This window comes from Podarcis pityusensis, assembly GCF_964106645.2.
Source record: "Podarcis pityusensis genome assembly, chromosome: 3".
Classification (NCBI taxonomy): Eukaryota; Metazoa; Chordata; class Lepidosauria; order Squamata; family Lacertidae; genus Podarcis; species Podarcis pityusensis.
The window spans coordinates 28,502,920-28,522,181 of NC_138026.1; the positions used below are offsets into that span (position 1 = coordinate 28,502,920).

At 41.6% G+C, this 19,262-nt stretch overlaps 2 protein-coding genes across 3 annotated transcripts in view; one reads left to right on the forward strand and one right to left on the reverse strand.

The window, feature by feature from the left end:
- Positions 1 to 7,980, forward strand: part of IAH1 (isoamyl acetate hydrolyzing esterase 1 (putative)) — a 25,919-nt gene extending 17,939 nt beyond the window's left edge. Inside the window, exon 8 of the transcript XR_013984103.1 lies at positions 7,553 to 7,980. The gene's annotated coding sequence lies outside the window, so the exon portion shown is untranslated. The remainder of the gene's footprint in view (positions 1 to 7,552) is intronic.
- The window catches only part of ADAM17 (ADAM metallopeptidase domain 17), a 25,899-nt gene extending 7,247 nt beyond the window's left edge, over positions 1 to 18,652 (reverse strand). Inside the window, exons 1-14 of one of the 2 annotated variants that reach the window (XM_080999051.1) lie at positions 18,362 to 18,652; positions 10,870 to 11,002; positions 9,812 to 9,945; positions 9,238 to 9,326; positions 8,648 to 8,819; positions 7,313 to 7,440; positions 5,982 to 6,071; positions 5,315 to 5,428; positions 4,782 to 4,926; positions 3,616 to 3,704; positions 2,669 to 2,821; positions 1,856 to 2,055; positions 1,219 to 1,322; positions 219 to 353 (exon numbers count right to left, since the gene is read on the reverse strand). In XM_080999051.1, coding sequence (XP_080855177.1) covers positions 219 to 353; positions 1,219 to 1,322; positions 1,856 to 2,055; positions 2,669 to 2,821; positions 3,616 to 3,704; positions 4,782 to 4,926; positions 5,315 to 5,428; positions 5,982 to 6,071; positions 7,313 to 7,440; positions 8,648 to 8,819; positions 9,238 to 9,326; positions 9,812 to 9,945; positions 10,870 to 11,002; positions 18,362 to 18,521 — 1,846 coding nt within the window. In that variant the 5' untranslated portion in view covers positions 18,522 to 18,652. Of the gene's footprint in view, positions 1 to 218; positions 354 to 1,218; positions 1,323 to 1,855; positions 2,056 to 2,668; positions 2,822 to 3,615; positions 3,705 to 4,781; positions 4,927 to 5,314; positions 5,429 to 5,981; positions 6,072 to 7,312; positions 7,444 to 8,647; positions 8,820 to 9,237; positions 9,327 to 9,811; positions 9,946 to 10,869; positions 11,003 to 18,361 lie in introns of both variants that reach the window. The other variant, XM_080999050.1, reaches the window with a different exon arrangement.
- Between the last annotated feature and the right edge of the window lie 610 nt (positions 18,653 to 19,262).

Consider the following 19,262-nt stretch of genomic DNA (forward strand, 5'->3'; position numbering starts at 1 on the left):
AGTCTGGCAGTTCATTCAAGCTGTTACCTGACCTGACCCCAGCACAGACAATATTAGTGCCTGTTAACAGGAGACCTTACCCACCTCTAGCTAATGAAACAGCGCTCTAAAGGGAAAATGCATGCTGCTCTCCTTCACGTTGCTATGTCTGTGGCTTGAGCAATCAGTTTTCAATTTCAAGTAAGTCCTGGCTCATCGTGTAAGGGAACCCTCCTTACCGTTACAGGCGCATGAACTCTGGTTCTTCCCCCACTCACAGAAGGGTATGCACGCCCCATCTTTGCACTTGCCCAAATCCACACAGACAGTGTCATCTGGGGCATTCCCTGGGGGAGGACATTCACTACTATTGCCTATGAAGAGATTTAGTGAGAATTAGCCTTGCATCAGGATACGAATATCTGGAAATAAACAAAGTAAGGATGCAATCCTAACCCCATTTACCTGGGATGAAGTCCCAGTATATTTAACAGGACATACTTCTGAGCAGACATGTTTAGGATTTCTATGGCTTGCTAAGGACAGGTAAGAGGTCCTCACAAGTTCCTTCACACAGCAAGTTTCTCTGAAAGACTTCCCTCAAGAAGATTCTTACTACAGATGCCAAGAGGCAATACTAGATTTTGCAGGCATCGACTGAAAGAAGGACATCTCCCGCACGCAGCTGATGCCTGCAAAAAGCAGGCTTCTTTCTCGCCCCCAGCCCCTGCTTCCCATCTTCTGATGGTCATAAGAAAAAAGGGCTTTGCCAGTTCTATGATCAGCACAGCCCAAAGAGCCACATACAGGATGAACAACTCCAACGGCACCTGTCAAAGTTGGCCAGCGGGAGTAGATCCAAATAAAGATCTGGTTCCCAGAGCCAAAAAAGCTCCACTCTTCTATAGGAAAGGCCTGTTTATGTTTAACATCCCAAAATCAGCCTGCCAAAGCATTTTTGCTTTATTGCAATGCCACACATTAATGCAAACACTCCCCCCCCCCAGCCAGGTGATTCCCAAGTCAAGAAACATGCATCTCTTAGAATGCACCTTTCTTGGGACAGCCTTAAAAATGTGTCGTTAAGGTTAAGTAACTCCCATTATTCCAAAACAAGGTAAACACGCTGTACTGATGGAAATGGAAATTAGGAAAGAGCAAAAGATGCACAGGCACACACTTTTTTAAACATGCGTAAGACAAAAAGTGAATGAGTAACTAACAACTACAGTGATGTACCTGTGCAATAGGACTCTCCTTTACAGGTGGCATTGATGGCTTCCTGGCACTTTTTCTGTGCGCTTTCAAACTGGCATCCTTTACAACAGGGGCTATTGCGATCACTAGGGGATGAGAAGGGAGAAAGAATAAACTTAGACATCTGAATATTCAGGATTACAAACCCAAAGTAGTAGTAGAAGGAAGGGTCAGAAATGTCTCTTCGTCTCTCTCTCTCTCTCTCTCTCTCTCTCTCTCTCTCTCTCTCTCCCTCTCTCTCTCTCACACACACACACACACTGCAGTTCTAAAATATTTATCTATACATTTAATTTAGACATGCAATCATCAATTACCCCACCAGTAATAAAAAAGAGGCATAATATTTAATTACATCTTTGCTACGAGTTAAGTAGCTGACAACCAACAATTCAATAATACAGAAATATGAGCTATCGGAGTTTACTCAAAGGACTAGCCTCTTGTTCACTAAACTCATGTCACATAATGTATGTTATTAAAATAAACAGCATCATAAAAGTAAAGAAGCATAATCATGTGTTTCCCCAACTATGAAAAAGAAGAAAACAAACTCTCTTGCCAGCCTCACATTTCCCACCACCACCCCTTTTGTAGGAAATATATTTCGGCCCTTCACCTGCATTTGGCATTTGGCTTCAGCTTGCACTCAAATGTGCAGCAAGGATCAATGTACAGACGCAAGAGGCCTGGGTCACATTCCTCGTCTTCATCCACTCTGGAGTTGCCACATACTTTGTTGTTGCGCTCTTGGAAGCATTCTGGCGCCTTGGCTTCAATAGTCCGAAGGATGGATTCTTTACTGCAGCTTGAAAACATCTGAAAGTGTCGATAAGAAGAGGAAGAAACAAATTAGTGGTGAGAGAGCTACTAATTCAGGATTGTGCAAACCTATATATAAATATTAGTTTTGCCGCACAAGTGCAAAATATGGTACGGAATTCAACTGCCAGAGACTGGTAATTTTTTTTATTCCTTTCTCATCAGCAGCCTTCTTGCCTGCAAATTCAAAGGAAACAAGTGTATCTGGTGAGAACTCAGAAAGCAGAGTAGACACTTGGTTGGCATATAACTCCAATGTATACTAGGCCTTAGCCTTCCTCTTCCATCCACAACCTGATCTACAGCTTGGCATCTTTTCCTCTGTCCATTCCTTTTCTTAACCTCTGCCACACTGGTCCTTCCTTACAAAATAATTTTTTAAAAAATAGTTTGACAATGCAAATGTTAAGTAAAATAATGACCTCCAGGTTCCTTCCCTTTTCCATTCAACACTACCATATGTAGGGAACCAAGTTGCCCACATAGGTTTGTAATATATGCATGCACACACTCATGCGTGCGTGTGTGCGTGCGCATGCACGCACACACACACACACACACACAGAGGTAGAGAGAAAAAGAAAGAAAGAAAGATGATTTTTAAAAATACCTTATTGTTTTCATGATCACCACTCACAGCAATTGGGTACATAACGTATTTTCCTCCCTGATCTTCGGTGGGGGCACATTCTGGCAAGCCATCAGGATCATGCTCTGCCCCAAAGTTGTGTCCCAGCTCGTGAGTTGTAACCAAATCGGCTTCCTTATAAAAATATATACACAAAAGAAGCATGCTCATTTAGGGAAGTTTTTAATGTTTGATGTTTTATTCTGTTTTTAATCTGTTGGGAGCCACGCAGAGTAGCTGGGGCTAACATCACACAGTCTTTTATAGGCTGCCTTTGAGAAGCTAATGAAGTGTGTAGTGCTCTAAATACCTGTATTATAAATGTAAGACTACCAGATAATTTTACTTTAACACACAGAAACGGCCAGATTGCTCACTAGTGGTAGTTAAAGTTCTTCAAATTTTATTGGTGCAGCAAAAGGTGAATATAATTCACAATCATGTCTTCAAGTGGAAGGGGGGGCAGTGATGACACAACTGAAAACGGCAGTGTAACACCAGAACTCCTCACTAACCCATGTTAATAAAAGCAAAAAGATGTGTCTAATTGGAGCTAATTAAACAATCCTTTTTGAATTAATACTGGACATGTATGGAGAAAATAAACATTTCAAAGAAAGATGCCCAAAGCTTGCTTTGAAGTGTAAGAGAGAATTTCATCTCACAGCACAATTGGAGAAGGGCCAAGAGACAGATTGACAATGGCACCAAAAGGTCAAAAGCTTTCCACAGAGGGACAGAATTGCTCACAGAGGTAACTATGGTACTCAAAAATATCAAGCAGGACTTACAGAAAACAAGCTTTGAAACCAACTGAAAATAACCAACTGGACAAATAAAAAATAGATCTAATAGGGCATCAACTCAGAAGCTACTAAGGGAATTGTAAGGCATGTTAAGAAACCACTTCCCACAACTCCTTACAATACCTTTGTAAGGATAGTTTTGCCATAGTTCTTTGTGCTGGTTAAGCCACTGTTGAGGTATACATTCTTTCCAGCATTCGGACTAGGAAAAGCTTTTAAAAAAAAAGGTAGAAAATCATGTTACAGCATTTAAGATTCATTTACACAGCCTTGATAACCTTGCCTGTTGCCTAAAATTGAGAACATCTGCAGTCCTCAGTGGCTTATCAGATTCAGCTGAGATGAATATATTCTCTAACCCTGGTGGAGACCTTATGACATGGGTGGAATTCAGAGCAAGAACTGGACAGAAGGTGAAATGTTCACAAGTAGAGGCAGGCCTACATTTGAAACCACCTCTTTTGCAAATTATTGCTTCCTGTCTTAGTAGCCTCAAGGCACAACCCCACCAAGTCACTGGGGAGGAACTGCATGTGTGCATTAAAGCACACTGGAGTGTGTAGACACATACCATGAACTTCATTCTTATAAGCAGTGGCTACGATATGCTAGATAGCTGAAAGACAGACGTTTTTGGCAAATTTAGGTTTTTCTCCAGTTCAAGCCCTTTACCACCACGACCCCCGGAAAAAAACCCTAATCTGTATCCTCATTAATGCATCCTCTGTCTCTTAACAGTATCAGTAACGCATAGTGTTGGACTGGTGATGTACACCAGGGGTCAGCAAACTTTTTCAGCAGGGGGCAGGTCCACTATCCCTCAAATGGACTATATTTGGGGGGGGGGGGGATGAAGGAATTCCTATGCCCCACAAATAACTCAGAGATACATTCTAAATAAAAGGACACATTCTACTTATGTAAAAACACCAGCAGGCCCCACAAATAATCCAGAGATGCATTTTAAATTAAAGGACACATTCTACTCATGTAAAAACACGTGGGCTAGATTTAGAAGGCACTTGGGCCAGATCCGGCCCCCGGGCCTTAGTTTGCCCACCCATGATGTGTCCCACTAACACAACTTGGATACCATGAATGAAGAAGCTATACTGCAAATGCAATAGGGATGCTGAGCAAAACTCCTGCTCACTAGAACAGCCTCTGGATAAGGAGTAAATCTACAGACCACCAACCCGTTTTAAAAGAGTACATATCCTGAATGTACACTTATCTTTAGGCACTTTGACAAACAATAAGCAAACTTGTTAAATGGGGAAAAACATTACCTTTTGGGCAGATGCCTCCATGGCTGGTTGGCCTTTGAGATCCGACATAAGCCAGTCCAAGAGTACCCAGAGCAAAGTCTTGGTAGGTAAAGAGATGCGCAAGGCACACGCGAGCAGCTCTGTCTGCTATATCAGCACTGAATTGCTGTGAAGAGGGAAATGTGCCAAACACAGTTTAGAGAAAATTTTTACTCCATAAATGAGACACTGTTGGTTAACAAGCTTTGCAGATTGCAGCATCGTTCAATAGCGATCACCTGGTCCATCATCCTTGTCTAAAAACAGTGACTTGCCCTCCATCATTTTTAAATTGTAGTTACTAACAGGTAGTTAAAAAAAATTCCTGAAATAAAGTACTTGGGTACTTGGAGTCTCCTAGATAAGCCTCTTGGATTAAAATAATTAACGCACAGTATTACTTTTAGCAAGCATGCGGTATTACTTGTAGTAAGCATTCAGTTTATTAAAAAGACAAGCCTTTCTAATAAGTGGGGTGCTTACACTGTATCCATCATAGAACACACGCAGCCTACCTCCAGCAGCTCCTTCACATCCCAAGCATCCTCACGGTCATCTAGAGGACTTTTTGCCATGTTGTAGTGTCTTTCCCCGGAACGTACAGGTTGTGACTCATTGTGAACAATAATCTAGATTCAAAAGATATATAAATAATTTAAGTAATTTAGTTCAGATGCCTCAGTAAGCAATTTTTTGATACACACACTGCTTTCTCCTTATAATTCAGATGATTCAGAAAATTAGGTCAGAATTCTGCTTACGCTGTGCACCTAATAAGCATGCCGTTAAATGGAATCAGTGCAGAATGCACCTTAAACTTACTGTAAGTTGAACATCCTAGTTATAGGCAGAAAATTTTGACTATAAATGGGGGGGGGGGGGAGTGTATGGAAAGCTGCCCAGAATTTCCAGTAAACCAGAAGTTGATGCAACTTTGTATAATTAAACATATCAAGCAAAAAATTGTGATTCACATCGTTCGTGTGTACCATCAGAACTGGATTTCTCTTGATGAAGAATTTTATCAATGACACTCTAGCCTGCTCTTCTGTACTACTATTGACTATGTTTTCATAAGGTCCATTGCATTCAATGTTGTGCGTATACACACACACACAACACACACACACAAATACACTGTGATCAAATCTGAACATTATCCGAGGAGTATTTTCTAAATACCTGATCTATCTGTATGCCATAATCTTTGAAGTCTGCATTATCCCATGATGTATTTCGATAGATGTCGTCTACTCTGTCTATTAATTCAATCTAGGCACAGAAAAGGGAGAAGTTATTCAGATCCAGTCTCTTGTCAGTAGATTCTGAAACATATTTTAACACTTGAAAAGAAAAGAAAAATGCAAGGGAAGCTTTCAAGGAGCTTTGAAAGAGGTTTCCAAAGTTCTGTACAAGGGGTGGGGAATCTGTGGCACAGATTGATACAGTTCCCATCATTCCTGGTCATTGGCTATGCTGGCGGGGGCTGATGGGAGTTGGAGTCCAGCAATATCTGGAGCGAACCAGGTTCTCCACTCTGATTTAGTAGGCAATACTGCCAATGTTGTTGGTTTGGGGGGGGGGGAGAGGAAGAGGATAAAATTAAAGCAACATGTGCAACCACCGTGACCGCTTCCTTTCAGAATACACATTGTTATGATATTTTAAACTGCTGTTCAGCATTTGGAGAGCCCTTCAGGCTAAAACACATTATACAAGATAGTGGGAGGAAACAGCAAATCAAATTGGATCAACAGTATCCCCAAGTAACAAGATACACAAACTCTAAGCATAAGAGAGCCCATTTTATGAATTGTGACTTGAGGTTATTTCTATTGGTCATAGTTTAGTAGTTATTTATTGCAATTATTAAGAGTGATTTTCGATTTAATTATTATTTGCTGATGTTTTGAGAGTTTAATTTTATTATGTACTATTATAATATAATAGATTCTTGATTATTACTTTTATTCCATATAGAGTGGTGCCTCAGGTTATTAACTTAATTCGTTTTGGAGGGCTGTTCTTAACCAGAAACTGTTCTTAATGGGGCCTCCCGCTGCTGCTGCGCCTCCGCTGCGCGATTTCTGTTCTCATCCTGAAGCAAAGTTCTTAACCTGAGGTACTATTTCTGGGTTAGCAGAGTCTGTAACCTGAAGCGTCTGTAACCTGAGGTACCACTAAGTTGTTCCATTTTAAAGTTATGCTTCATTATGACTTTTTGTATTGGATCAGATTATCGTACGGTGTGTGTTCCTTGTTGCATATTTTGTTGCTGCAAACCGCCTTGTGCATAGTAATTTAGAAAGGCGGTGTACAAATTAAAAGTGAAATGAAATTATTGCACTCTACCCCAAATCAGGCTTTACACAAACACACCCATATCCATAAAATAATACTTAAACATACTCTTCTTATGTCTAACAGTGACATTCTATTAGCTTTCTAACTACAACAGAGTGGGTTTTTTTACATATTTCATCAAGGAATCAAGAGCAGACAATAACACTTACCAAATAGTTAATTGTAGTACTTTCCTCCCCACGGCCCATGTTCTTAAAGAAGCGATAATCTGCCACCACCAATATCCTGCAGGTGTTCTTCAAAGGGTCTGGGGTGGCTCTTTTTCTTCGAGGGACACCTGCTATTGTGACAATTAAAGAGATACCAAGTTGCTGTCACCATTTAAGACATCGTTTATGTCGAATTGAGTACAGTGGTACCTCGGGTTAAGTACTTAATTCGTTCTGGAGGTCCGTTCTTAACCTGAAACTGTTCTTAACCTGAAGAACCATTTTAGCTGATGGGGCCTCCTGCTGCTGCCGCGCCACCACCAAGTGATTTCTGTTCTCATCCTGAAGCAAAGTTCATAACCTGAAGCACTATTTCTGGGTTAGTGGAGTCTGTAACCTGAAGCGTATGTAACCCGAGGTACCACTGTATTACATTAACAGATTGTATTTAAAACCTGTGCCGTATACAAAGTAATTCTTTAGCTTCAGTGTTGTAGAAAACAAGGAAACATGTAAATTGACTATAGGGCAACATCACAAAGCACATTTGTGGAACCTAGGGCCCCGTTAGGATTTTCAGGAGACATACTGTGTCTTTGAGATTATTTACATTTTTTTAACATGTTGAAAATACCCAAATGTAAGAGGATAAATTTCAATTATATATACCTCTGAATGTTTATGTTTATTTTTTAGCAAAACTAAATGATTGTATTAATACAACTTCTTTGAAAATCTCAATGTACCATATAACATTACTAAATAAATTTAAATAGGAGAAAGATCTCCTTAACTTATGCTTTCAGGAAACGATTTTATTTGCTGAATCCGGTACATTGTTCACCATTATTATTATTATTTTTGCAAGCTGAAGGACTGTGATGTATTTTTAAAAAGCAATCACATAACACCGTAGCCTGGAAAAGAGCTCTCAGCATACACCAGCATATTTTTAAAGAAGTACTAATTTTTAAATCTCTCTCTTACTGTATCATAAAGAAGGCCAAAGGCAGCAAGTCCATTTATTATTATTCTCATTATTTATTCATTTTTTTATACAGAAATAATTGCTTTACTTAAGTGTAAGGAAAAAGCTCCCTCCACATCAAAGAGTCAGAATATTCTGGTTTCTCTTCAGATCGTATAAATCTTCGGCCCTAATCGTTTTTATGCCTGTCTTAAATAAAAATTACATATAAGTCTATTTCAGTGTGCTAGGAAGTATGCATTCTGTCTCTTCGGTGTCCATAAGACTCACTTCACTACATACATTAATGTACAGTAAAAAATTCTAGTTCGATTGCGAAAGATTATTGCAAGCAGTTTAACACTCACCTTTATTTAATTTACTCTCCTTCAGCCCTCCACCCAAAAGCTCCTCCTCCTCTTCCATTTTAACATAGCCACATACTTTTGGGGACTGCAATCGTGAGAAATCCTTGATGTCTTCTGATCTGTAGACCAAAAGTCTTTCATCTTGTGTATTATTGAGAAACCTCCACAAGGGCTACAGGTAGAGAAACAGATGTCTAAGTATGTCTTTCACAGTGTGATCCTATACATGTCTTCTTAGAAGGAAGCTCCCCTGAGTTCAATGGGACTTATCCCCAGATATATATGTGTATATAGGACTGCAGACTAAATAGATTAGTTGACCAAAAGGCCTCAGTTCACCAGCCTTAAGGAACAGCACGGTCAGTACATAAACCAAATGTAAGTTTTGCCTGCATATGTAGTATTTCACATGAGCATCCCAGTCAATATGGCTGTTTCTATCAGTCCACAGAGCCACAGACAGTTGGCAGAAACATTTGACATAGGGTTAAAACGAACAGCAATTCCATCCCTAGAAATATTAAACAACGTGAAGCAACCTGACTGAAAGTTCATATTGTCTGCATGTAGATTCCAATAAAGAGGTGTACCTCAACATTATATTCTTCTTCATCAGTGTTGATCCTCACTGTGAAGTCGTCTTCACCTATGTGTGCTGTAACTTTGGAGTTGCTCTGACCTGAGGTAAAGAGAGAGGAGGAAAGAAAAGACCATCAGCTGTAACATTTAACAACCACTTCCTCCTAGTCACAAGCATATCACTTCACATCTAGCCACACTCATTCCATGAATCAAATGACTTCCAACATCTTTTTGTCCTTAAGAAAAACAGTGCATGCACAAATATATTCTAGAGAAGATAGCATTTCAGATAAATTTTTCAAGAATTTATGGTTACTATTTAAACTTCTGAGGTTCTGATTCACATAGATCATCTGCCAACTAGCCCCCAAAGGATTATTTTAAATCGGTATAAACTCATTTACTTCTACGTGACACCATTTGTAAATGGTCTGATTAAACCAGTAACAATGTCTGAAGCTCTCATGATAATATAGAATGCCAGTTCGAGATGACTTCTTTATGACAAAACACTTCTTTATGACAAAACAAAAATCCAGTAATACTTTCCCCCTCCCACCGAAAACAACTTATTATACTCACCTACAACATGTCCTGTGAAAAATTCCTGCCACTGTACTTGATATTCGGTTTCCTTGCCTTGGCCATTCACTATAAGTGCTTGAAAGTTTTTGGGGAAATGGTCCGCAGTTGAAGTTAAGTATAATTTAAAATGCCTGTAAAAGAATTTGCTTCCATTTAATTTTGAGATTTATATCAGCTATATATTTTTAATGTATCCGAACACATTGAGGTATTACATTTGGTGTTCAAATACATTTAATGGATCCAAATACACTAGGATATTACATTTGGTATCAAGTTGAGCTTGAGAGGTGCTTTGAGTCCCTGAGGCTCAGCACAGCTGTGAGGCCGAACCCTTGTCCCCTTTCCTAGCTCAGAGACACCTTGAGTCTTTGGACTCAGCCATACAGCTGCAATTAATATGTTTTAAGTGTGTTTTAAGTACAATATACAATGTGACAGTAGATAGTGATGGTGAGCCTTATGGAAAATTCAATGTAGTTTTAAAAACACTTTTTTTTAAAAAAAAAAGAAGGTTTTTTTAATGTGTGTGTCGATTCTACCTACTGTGTTTGTTCAAGGGGAGTGCTTAATGCTCTAAAATTCATACATAATACAAATTGAACAATTTTGCTTAAATACATTGTATGTGCTGAAGTGGAGAGTAGATTTATAAAAGAGAGCAGTAGCTGCTGATTGTAATGATTCCACACTCTTAGTTCTTTCTTCCTCATTGAAGATTTGGTGTTCAGAAACCCAAATTACCACAGTTGTTCCTGTGTATAGCTATTCTACTTTCTCAAAAAAGTCAAATGCATAAGAATTGGTAAACATTCAATAATAAGGGAACGGACACCTTTCTTGGGGCAACTGTACACTACAGAATTCTAATGATAATCTGAATAAATTTGTTGATCTATAGGCCTCCCAACAATGCAAACAAAAGCCAATTACTAAAATTAAAGCAGAACTGAGAAAAAAGCATGCGTAAAAAGAGGAAAAAACACAGAAATCAACAATTTAAAGGGAATCAGTAAGATAATATTAAGTCAAACTTCTCACTAAAGATGCCTCACCTATGCAATGCTGAAAAACTTATGAGTTTCTCTATATGGGATTCTGGTTGCAGGTCTCTTTTTCTTACTGAGTGCTGTTGGATGTTTGACACCGAAAGAATATCATAGTCTGAGAGAACAGATTCCAGATTCTCTGTGGGGAAGAAATAGAAGGCTTAACAAGAGAACAGTTAGAAAAATGTCCTTGTTAGATGTAATAAAAAGACAAGAATTCCCACATCAATCATCCATGGCATGCCTCAAGCTCACACACTCCACTGTCGCTCTACTGCTTTTGCACACAGGAAGTAGGAGCTCAGAACTTTAGCTTCCAATTTTAAATGAACCACAGCTCTCCATTATGTTTGAATTTGAGGAGCTAAACTTGAGGGATTTTCACTCTATTTCATGAGAAGCAACAATGATCAAATTGTGGCTTCTGATCCTGGTTCACTACCTAGAGCTTAAGCAATGCACAGCTTCTCAAGTTAAGATGCAATGGGGAACTGTGGTTTGTTGAAAAACAAAGTAGAAGTTTACAAGCACCTCCTTGCAGCCATAAGAGAGGAGAGGGGAAGAGGAAGTGGAAATACGTAACCTGAGCCTGAGATTTGCTATGGCTTGTTCATATAGCAGGAAACTGGTTTCCATTTATGTCCAAACAGAGTCATAAAATTTGTTATTTTTTGAATTCCCCTTTCCCACTACTTAAATAGTGAACCATTTCATCATTCCAGTCATCAAGTTCCCCTGGATAAAGCATTAGTCTGAATCAGTGACTCAGAAATATAACCAGAGGTTTCTAATAAGATTTAAATTAATTCTTTAGGCAAGAATGGTCAAAGGCCTGGAAACGATGCCTTATGAGGAACAGCTAAGGGAGCTGGGCATGTTTAGCCTGGAGAAGAGGAGGTTAAGGGGTGATATGATAGCCATGTTCAAATTTATAAAAGGATGTCACATAGAGGAGGGAGAAAGGTTGTTTTCTGCTGCTCCAGAGAAGCGGACACGGAGCAATGGATCCAAACTACAAGAAAGAAGATTCCACCTAAACATTAGGAAGAATTTCCTGACAGTAAGAGCTGTTCGACAGTGGAATTTGCTGCCAAGGAGTGTGGTGGAGTCTCCTTCTTTGGAGGTCTTTAAGCAGAGGCTTGACAACCATATGTCAGGAGTGCTCTGATGGTGTTTCCTGCTTGGCAGGGGGTTGGACTCGATGGCCCTTGTGGTCTCTTCCAACTCTATGATTCTATGATTCTAAGAAAAGTCCTGGTGAGTGTAGATTACTATACTGTAGCATAGAAATAAAACAAAATACATCCACTGAAAAAATGCAGGCAGATAGATAGATAGATGGTTCCACAAAGAGCTGAAGAACCACATTCTAATGCATAGCTTTTATCAATAAAGATGTACTAATTCATCTCTCTCTAGTCTACGCCATCTAACCCACTTTTTTCTCCATTTTTCACAAAGCAAGAATATAACCTACCGTACTAACAAATTGATGATAAACAAGAACAATAAAACCTAGGGCTTCACACTTTGCTGGTGTTCATTGTGGATAGATATTTTCATCGTGAGGGTTAAAAATATGCAAGAAACTTAGAATCAGCCTATTAGCAGAAATGTTCAACTTCTGTTAAACCCCAAAGGTATTTATGCAAATTACATGTTCAAAGATTCCACTTTGGCCATCCACATCATTAATCATCCTTTGCCAAATGTGTTACTAAGCCTGCCACTGCTTAACTGGCCATCAATCTCTGTATTTAAGCGGCAAATATTAACATCAGAGTTATCCCATTTACACATTGTTCCAATTAGTGTACATAAGTAGTACAGAAGGCAAGTATAGAGCCATCATCAGCCCTCACAACCACACGTCTTTGTATGCTAAGGTAGATAGTATCTAGTTAGGATCTAGAAGTCTCCAGAAAGGCTGATCTGTGACAAGAATCTAAGTCCAGGCGATCACCCCAAGTCAAAGTAGTGCACACTTTCAAAATCCAGCTTCCACATGCCTATAGTATCCCAAGACCAATAATATGCCCAAGACTGAAAACCTGATCAAGAAACTACTTGTCATTAATCATAAACTACACTGAGACACGTTAATGACTTATTTACATCTGTTCCGAAGAGCAGCAGTATTTAGATCAGTTCAACTGAAAAATCTAACCATTTCTAACCTTTCCATAACAGTTGGCATTTACAAAAGTAATTGCAAATGGCTTTTATAAATGTTTGCTTATTTAAACCACTAATACGTAAGGCAAACAAACACATTACGTAAATAAATTAAAAACGTGACATTTAAAATCAATTTGTTTCCATTTATTTTCTGTCCATTTCAGGTATAACAACTGCAGATTTATTACTGCAAGCATAATATTTTAATATTATTTTCAAGGGAAGCAGTTATTCTTAGAATTCAACAACTGGACAAAAGGAGAGGGATATATATTTAGCAGCAGCATATTGAATGCTTTTATTGACACACACATTAACCTCTGTGTTAGCATTTCTTCATATCATTTAATATTTTTAAATGTTTAGATTATACAAAATAATGTCCAAAACTTCACTCCCAGGGAGAAGGTCATGCTAAAGCCTATGGCCAACATGCTAACACTGAGAGCATTCAAATCTGCCACTTACAACCTCCAGTCAAAAGTGGTCCCGTCAAGCAGCAGCACCTGAGTTTTGCAGAATGCATAGCTCAGCTCTAAATAGTCTGAACACTCATTATTTTATTTATTTAACTTTAATTACCCACCCTCCAACTTAAGGTCTCAGAGTTGGTTACAACAATACACAAATCTAAAAACAGGGGAAGCCTTAAAACAAGCAACACCATTCCAAATGGAGCAGAGCAGCATAAATCAAGCAAGAGAGGTAGGTTCAACAAAACAAAATACTTTAACTGTCAAAGGCCAGGGTAAAGATAATTTAGAGAATGCCCTTGCATTCAAGCAATAGTGCCTGTTTTTCTTGTGTGGAATATTTTCCCCAGGTCTTTTTATTCCAAGTAAGCCCAGAAACAGGTGCTTTAGAAGTCAATGATTTTATTCTCAAGAGAGATGTGTGGAAACCACATGCCCAAGAAGCATGATGCACACATAACGCAAGTTGTTATACTGGAAGTTATGGCAAAACCAGGAAATGAAACCAGACACTCCACACCCCATTCCAGAGAATTTTTTTAAGTAATCAGCTACCAGCATTTGCTCCTACAACTGCCTATCCATTCCTTCCCACAAAATGAGAAGACACTCAAGGGCACTAAAAAAATATTGTATGATGAATATATGTGGCTGCTTTACGCCAAATCAGATATTTCTTCCACTTAACCCAGCCTTGTTTGTCAGCAGCTCTTCCAAGTCTTTGTCAGTCTTTCCCTGCCTTGTGAGACAATGTTCTTCTAAACTAGACTAGGCTTCCTCAAACTTGGCCCTCCAGATGTTTTTGGCCTACAACTCCCATGATCCCTAGCTAGCAGGAGTAGTGGTCAGGGATGATGGGAATGGTAGTTTCAAAATATCTGGAGGGCCGAGTTTGAGGAAGCCTGTTCTAAACAGATCCACCGGTATCAAACTGAGAACTTCTGAATGCAAAGTTAGATGCTCTTCCACCGAGCTAGTGGCACTTCAACATTGCTTCAGTGTATTGCTGCATGTGAAATTAGGAACTACAAGTGTAAAGACAGTACTGACAATAAAGAGAAAAATTGACTGCAACTTCCTTTCCCTGCCCTGAAAACGGAATGAGCATTTTTTTTTGTAGGCTGCAATACAGTGTCACCCCACTCCCCACATTCAGATACAAAATTGAAGCTCTTAGGTGATGAGAGACAGCTGTTTATCACATGGCCACCACTTGCCTCTTACCACAGGAAAAGAGTGGTGCATGTGCAACTCTACTTCCAATCTTCAGAGGAAGAGAAGAGTGTCATTGTTATACAGCCAAAATGACACAACACACACACACACACACACACACACACGCAAGGTAACAATAGAGTAGAGTGAACTCCCAAGGTATACAGATAAGTACAAAACATATTTAGGAAAAGGGGAGGAGTAAAAGAAAAACAACCCAAAAAGCTGTTCTACTTGCGTTGGAGCGAAAGAGCAGGGAGCAAATGCAGTATGAGCCACATTTTGACTGTTATAGCCAAATGAGCGTCCTGGCTCTTGGTTATGAGTGCAGGCAGAAGGAGGAAGCAGCAACAAGAGGCAGGAGTGGTGAAGAAGGGAAAGCTGAAATGGAAAGGACAGTGAGAGGTGGGGGAGAAGCAAGCAAGGAAGAACAACTTGGAATATGCACAGGCTTCTTTCTGCAACATTGTTCAGATTTATTCTACTTTGCATCACTTTCAAACAGCATGCAGCTTTGATACAGTAGCATCTCCAAACTTCTTTGTGAATGCAACAAATGTAAAAATCCCGTGCTATATTTAATATAATAGTTATAGTTATAATATAATAGGAACACGGAAGAAAGGAAAGCAGAGGAAAGGAAGCGGCAACAGAAAAAAGAGGGGAATGACAAGAAAGGAAACAGGAGCCAAGCGGGGAGCGGAGATGGAAGCTAGAAACAGAAGTGAGCATTTGCATGCCACATACATACCTGAGGCAGAGTATCTTTAGCACCTTGCCTGCTTGGCAACCATACAGTAACCTTCACCTAGTTTTCCTTCCAGAGCTCCCTGAATCCCCTGCCTAGCTGGGGATCCCCTTGGCTTGGCAGCCTCTGGTCTCCCTGACAATCACCAGGGGCTCAGAAATAGCTATTAGGGGGTATATTCCTACTTCTCTTCTCCATCTTTCAAAGCAGCTTGGTTTGCTTATTTCCTCAGCCTCACTGATCCATTTTGTTTTGTGTTCACCTCCCCCCCCCCTGCTGCCCACTCTCCCCACCACTCAGCTACCACATCATCACCCTAGAGCTAAGAAGTTGCCACACACTGGAGCCAGTTGCCAGTCAAAGGAAATTCTCCTTCCCCTGCTCCTAACAGTTCCTTCTGCTCCTTAGGAAAGATAACATCCTGGAGAAGGAGAATGCTGGAAGTTCAAATAAGAGCACCCCTGTTAGAGGCAAAGATACATAGCAACCTTTCATGAACAGTACCAGTTGTAGCCTCTATTACTCATCCATTCATTCAATTGGAAAGGGGATTATTACAACATCCCTGAATTTCTCATAGGTTATAAATAATCAACTCACCACGGGCCCCAATTTCTACACACAATTCACTCACTATCTGCCATGTGGGATACAAATGCAAGTGATGATTCTGAATTGTACATTATTTATTTGAAACATCAATTGTCATTTATCAACAAGAAATCCCACAGTGTACGAAAATGTGATTATTTATTCACTGAAAATTCTAGAATAGTTTACACAGTTTCCATAAAAGCAAGACATGCCAATTTTACATGCAGGGCTGGACCTTGCCTGAAACCTAGTGGGAAATGATCCCAAAGGTTGGACGCCACTGCAGAGAAAGCCCTTCCTCTGGTTGTCATCTGATAAGTTATGCAGGCTGCAGGACAACCAGGAAGGCCTGCTCTAGTGATCTCATAGAACGGGCAGGCCTATACAGGAAAAGGCATGCTCTTAGGTAACCCAGTCCCAGGTTGTTCAGGGCTTTATATGCCAGTAACATAAGTTTCAACTGACCCTGGAGCAAATTGGAAGCCAGTGTAATGCTTTAAGCCAGGCGTGTCCAACAGGTAGATCATGGGGTATTCCTGGTAGATCCTGGTAGATCTTTGGCCCCTCAGTGATCTCCTTCACACACACACACCCCAAAAAAGAAAGCTCCACAACTCTGGCTTTCCCAAAAAAGCTCCACAACTTTGGCTTCCTAAAAAAAAGCTCAGCAACTGTGTTCCATCCAACGACAATGGGTAGATCACTGCCAGGTTTTTTATACTATGTGTAGATTGCAGTCTATTGGGAGTTGGACATCCCTGCTTTAAGCAATAGGGGTAAAATCCTCACAGCTGGCTGATCTAGTCAGCAACTTAACCACTACATGCTGTGCCAGTTACAACTACCAGATCAACCTTAATAAAAGCCCCAATTAGAGCACTTTATTAAAGTTACCAATAGTGAGGTTATCCTGGATGAAGAACTGTCATAGCTGGATTACCAGCCAAAGCCAGTGGAAAGCACATAACACCACTGTGGCCACTTGGACCTCCAGTGACACATGTGGCTGAACCTTCAGGGGGCGTGTAACCCCATCCAGAACAGGCAATCTGCTCAGTTCCCATACACAGCCACCCCTCCAACAAGGGCTCAGTCTTGTAAGGATTCAGTTTCAAGCTTAAGGGCCTTTATTCTGCCCATCACCCAGTCCAGGACCTGGTTCAGGACTTGTATAACCAAATCCAATACAGATATAACAGTGAGAGTTTACCAGTACTATATGCAGCCACAGCTCTTGACTTAGTAATAGTAATCAAATACAACAACACTTTCTGAGCATCCTCCAACTTGATTCCACAGAAAAGCCCTATGAGCAGCCCCTTCCTCTGTACAAGAACCTTTTCCTCCCACAAAGCACTGAGGCAAACCAGGAACTTCCTCACAGGCTTAATACTACAGTTATTTAACATTCATGCAACATCAGCACTGTGTATCTTTCCTTCCATGCTCCCAGAACAGGAAGAAGAACATGTGCCCTAGAGAGACATGGTTGGACTACCACTCCCACTGCCCCTAGCCATTGGTCACGCTGGCTCTGGGGGGTTGATGGAAGCTGGCAGTCCAACTGGCATCCAGACAGCAACTTGTTTCCTCAGCCCTGCTCTCTTAGAGCAGGATTTCCCAAACTTGGGTCCCCAGCTGTTTCCGAACTGCAATTCCCATCATCCCCTGACTGCTGGGTCCTGCTAGCTAGGGATGATGGCAGTCCCCAAAACAGCTGGAGACCCACGTTTAGGAAACCCTGCTCTAGCGCAATCAGGTTTAAGATTGGCTGGGGTTTTTCCCCTCCCCACCAAACCGAAATAACTGAGCAGCTTCTCAGTTTGCAGAGTTTCCAAAACCCAGTCACTACACCCACTATGAATTGAGCAGTGGGGGGAGTGGGGTGAAAAAAAGACTCAGGCTGCAAACCTTAGGCACGCCAAAACTGGGAGCAAGTCCTCACTGAACGAAGTGGGGCTTACTTCCGAGTAGGCATGTTCAGAAGTATGCGACCTTTCCACCCCAAAGACACCTCGGATGCTGGGCTTTCCTTCTCCAGCGCGCTGCTTTGGGAGCAGCCACGGAGGGCAGCCTGAGACTCTCCCAGCACAAACCCCGCCAAACTCAGCATATCCCATATCCTTCATTTTAAATTTTCTATTAACTGAAGAGAGATAAGGGGGAGGGGGAGGGGAGCAGGTCTGGCTGGCGACGCCCCCCCCCAAGTTTCCCACCCGCACCCCAAAAGTGCCTGGGGGAAAGAAGGGTCTATGGAAGTCCGCCTCTCTTTCTCTCTCAAATAACTCACCGTATCGCGGCGGCCGGTGCCTGCCCCGGTGCTGTGGGGCGGGCCGAGGGGAAGGGGCGGCCGGGTGCCTCAGCGCCCCCAGCTCGGGAGCCCCGAAGACCAACAGGAGAAGGAGCAGGGCGGGGAGCGGGAAGGAGGTCGGCGGCGCCCGGCGCCTCATGGCTCTCCTCCTCCTCCTCTAGCAGAAGGGAACCGACGGACAAGCCCTTCCGTTCCCTCTTTCTCTCACATAAGTTTCGGTCCTCTCGCCCTCTTTCTTCTCTCAGCGATGCCCAGCTGAGGCCGCCGCCGCCGCCCCGAGTCCGGAAGAACCGCCCGGTCGCCTGGGCCTCCCGCGGAGCATTATGGGCGCGCGAACGCCGGCCGCCATCTTTGTTCCGCTCCGGGAGGCGCTTCGGAGGCCGAGACGCGGCCTTGTCACGCCCTGAAGCGCCGGCGGCGTTTGCGCTCTTCCTTTCCGCGCCGGCCTTGGGGTGCGGAGAAAAGCCTCTTTAAAAGCGGCAGGGGGAAATCGGCCAGATATATGCCTCCCAAGCAGAGGAAAGGACTTGTTTAGGGAAGTTTTTAATATTTAATGCTGTACTGTTTTGTTTTTGACATTTGATTGGGAGCCGCCCAGAGTGGCTGGGGAAACTCAGCCAGATGGGCGGGGGTATAAATTATTATATTATTATTATTCACGGTTGCTTGGGTTTTTATTTTCGTGCAGACACAGAAACTAAGGTCGGAGAATAGGTGGCAAAGCTACAAGGACAGGGACCGGGGTGTGTGTTGCATCTGTCTAGCTCAGCCTTACCAGGAGAAGCGGATCGCGACCCCCTGCACATTTACTCCCGAGAAAGGCCCGCTCCCCCCCCCCCGTGCCTGCTCTCTAGTAACTGTGTGTGTTTAGGAGTGCAGC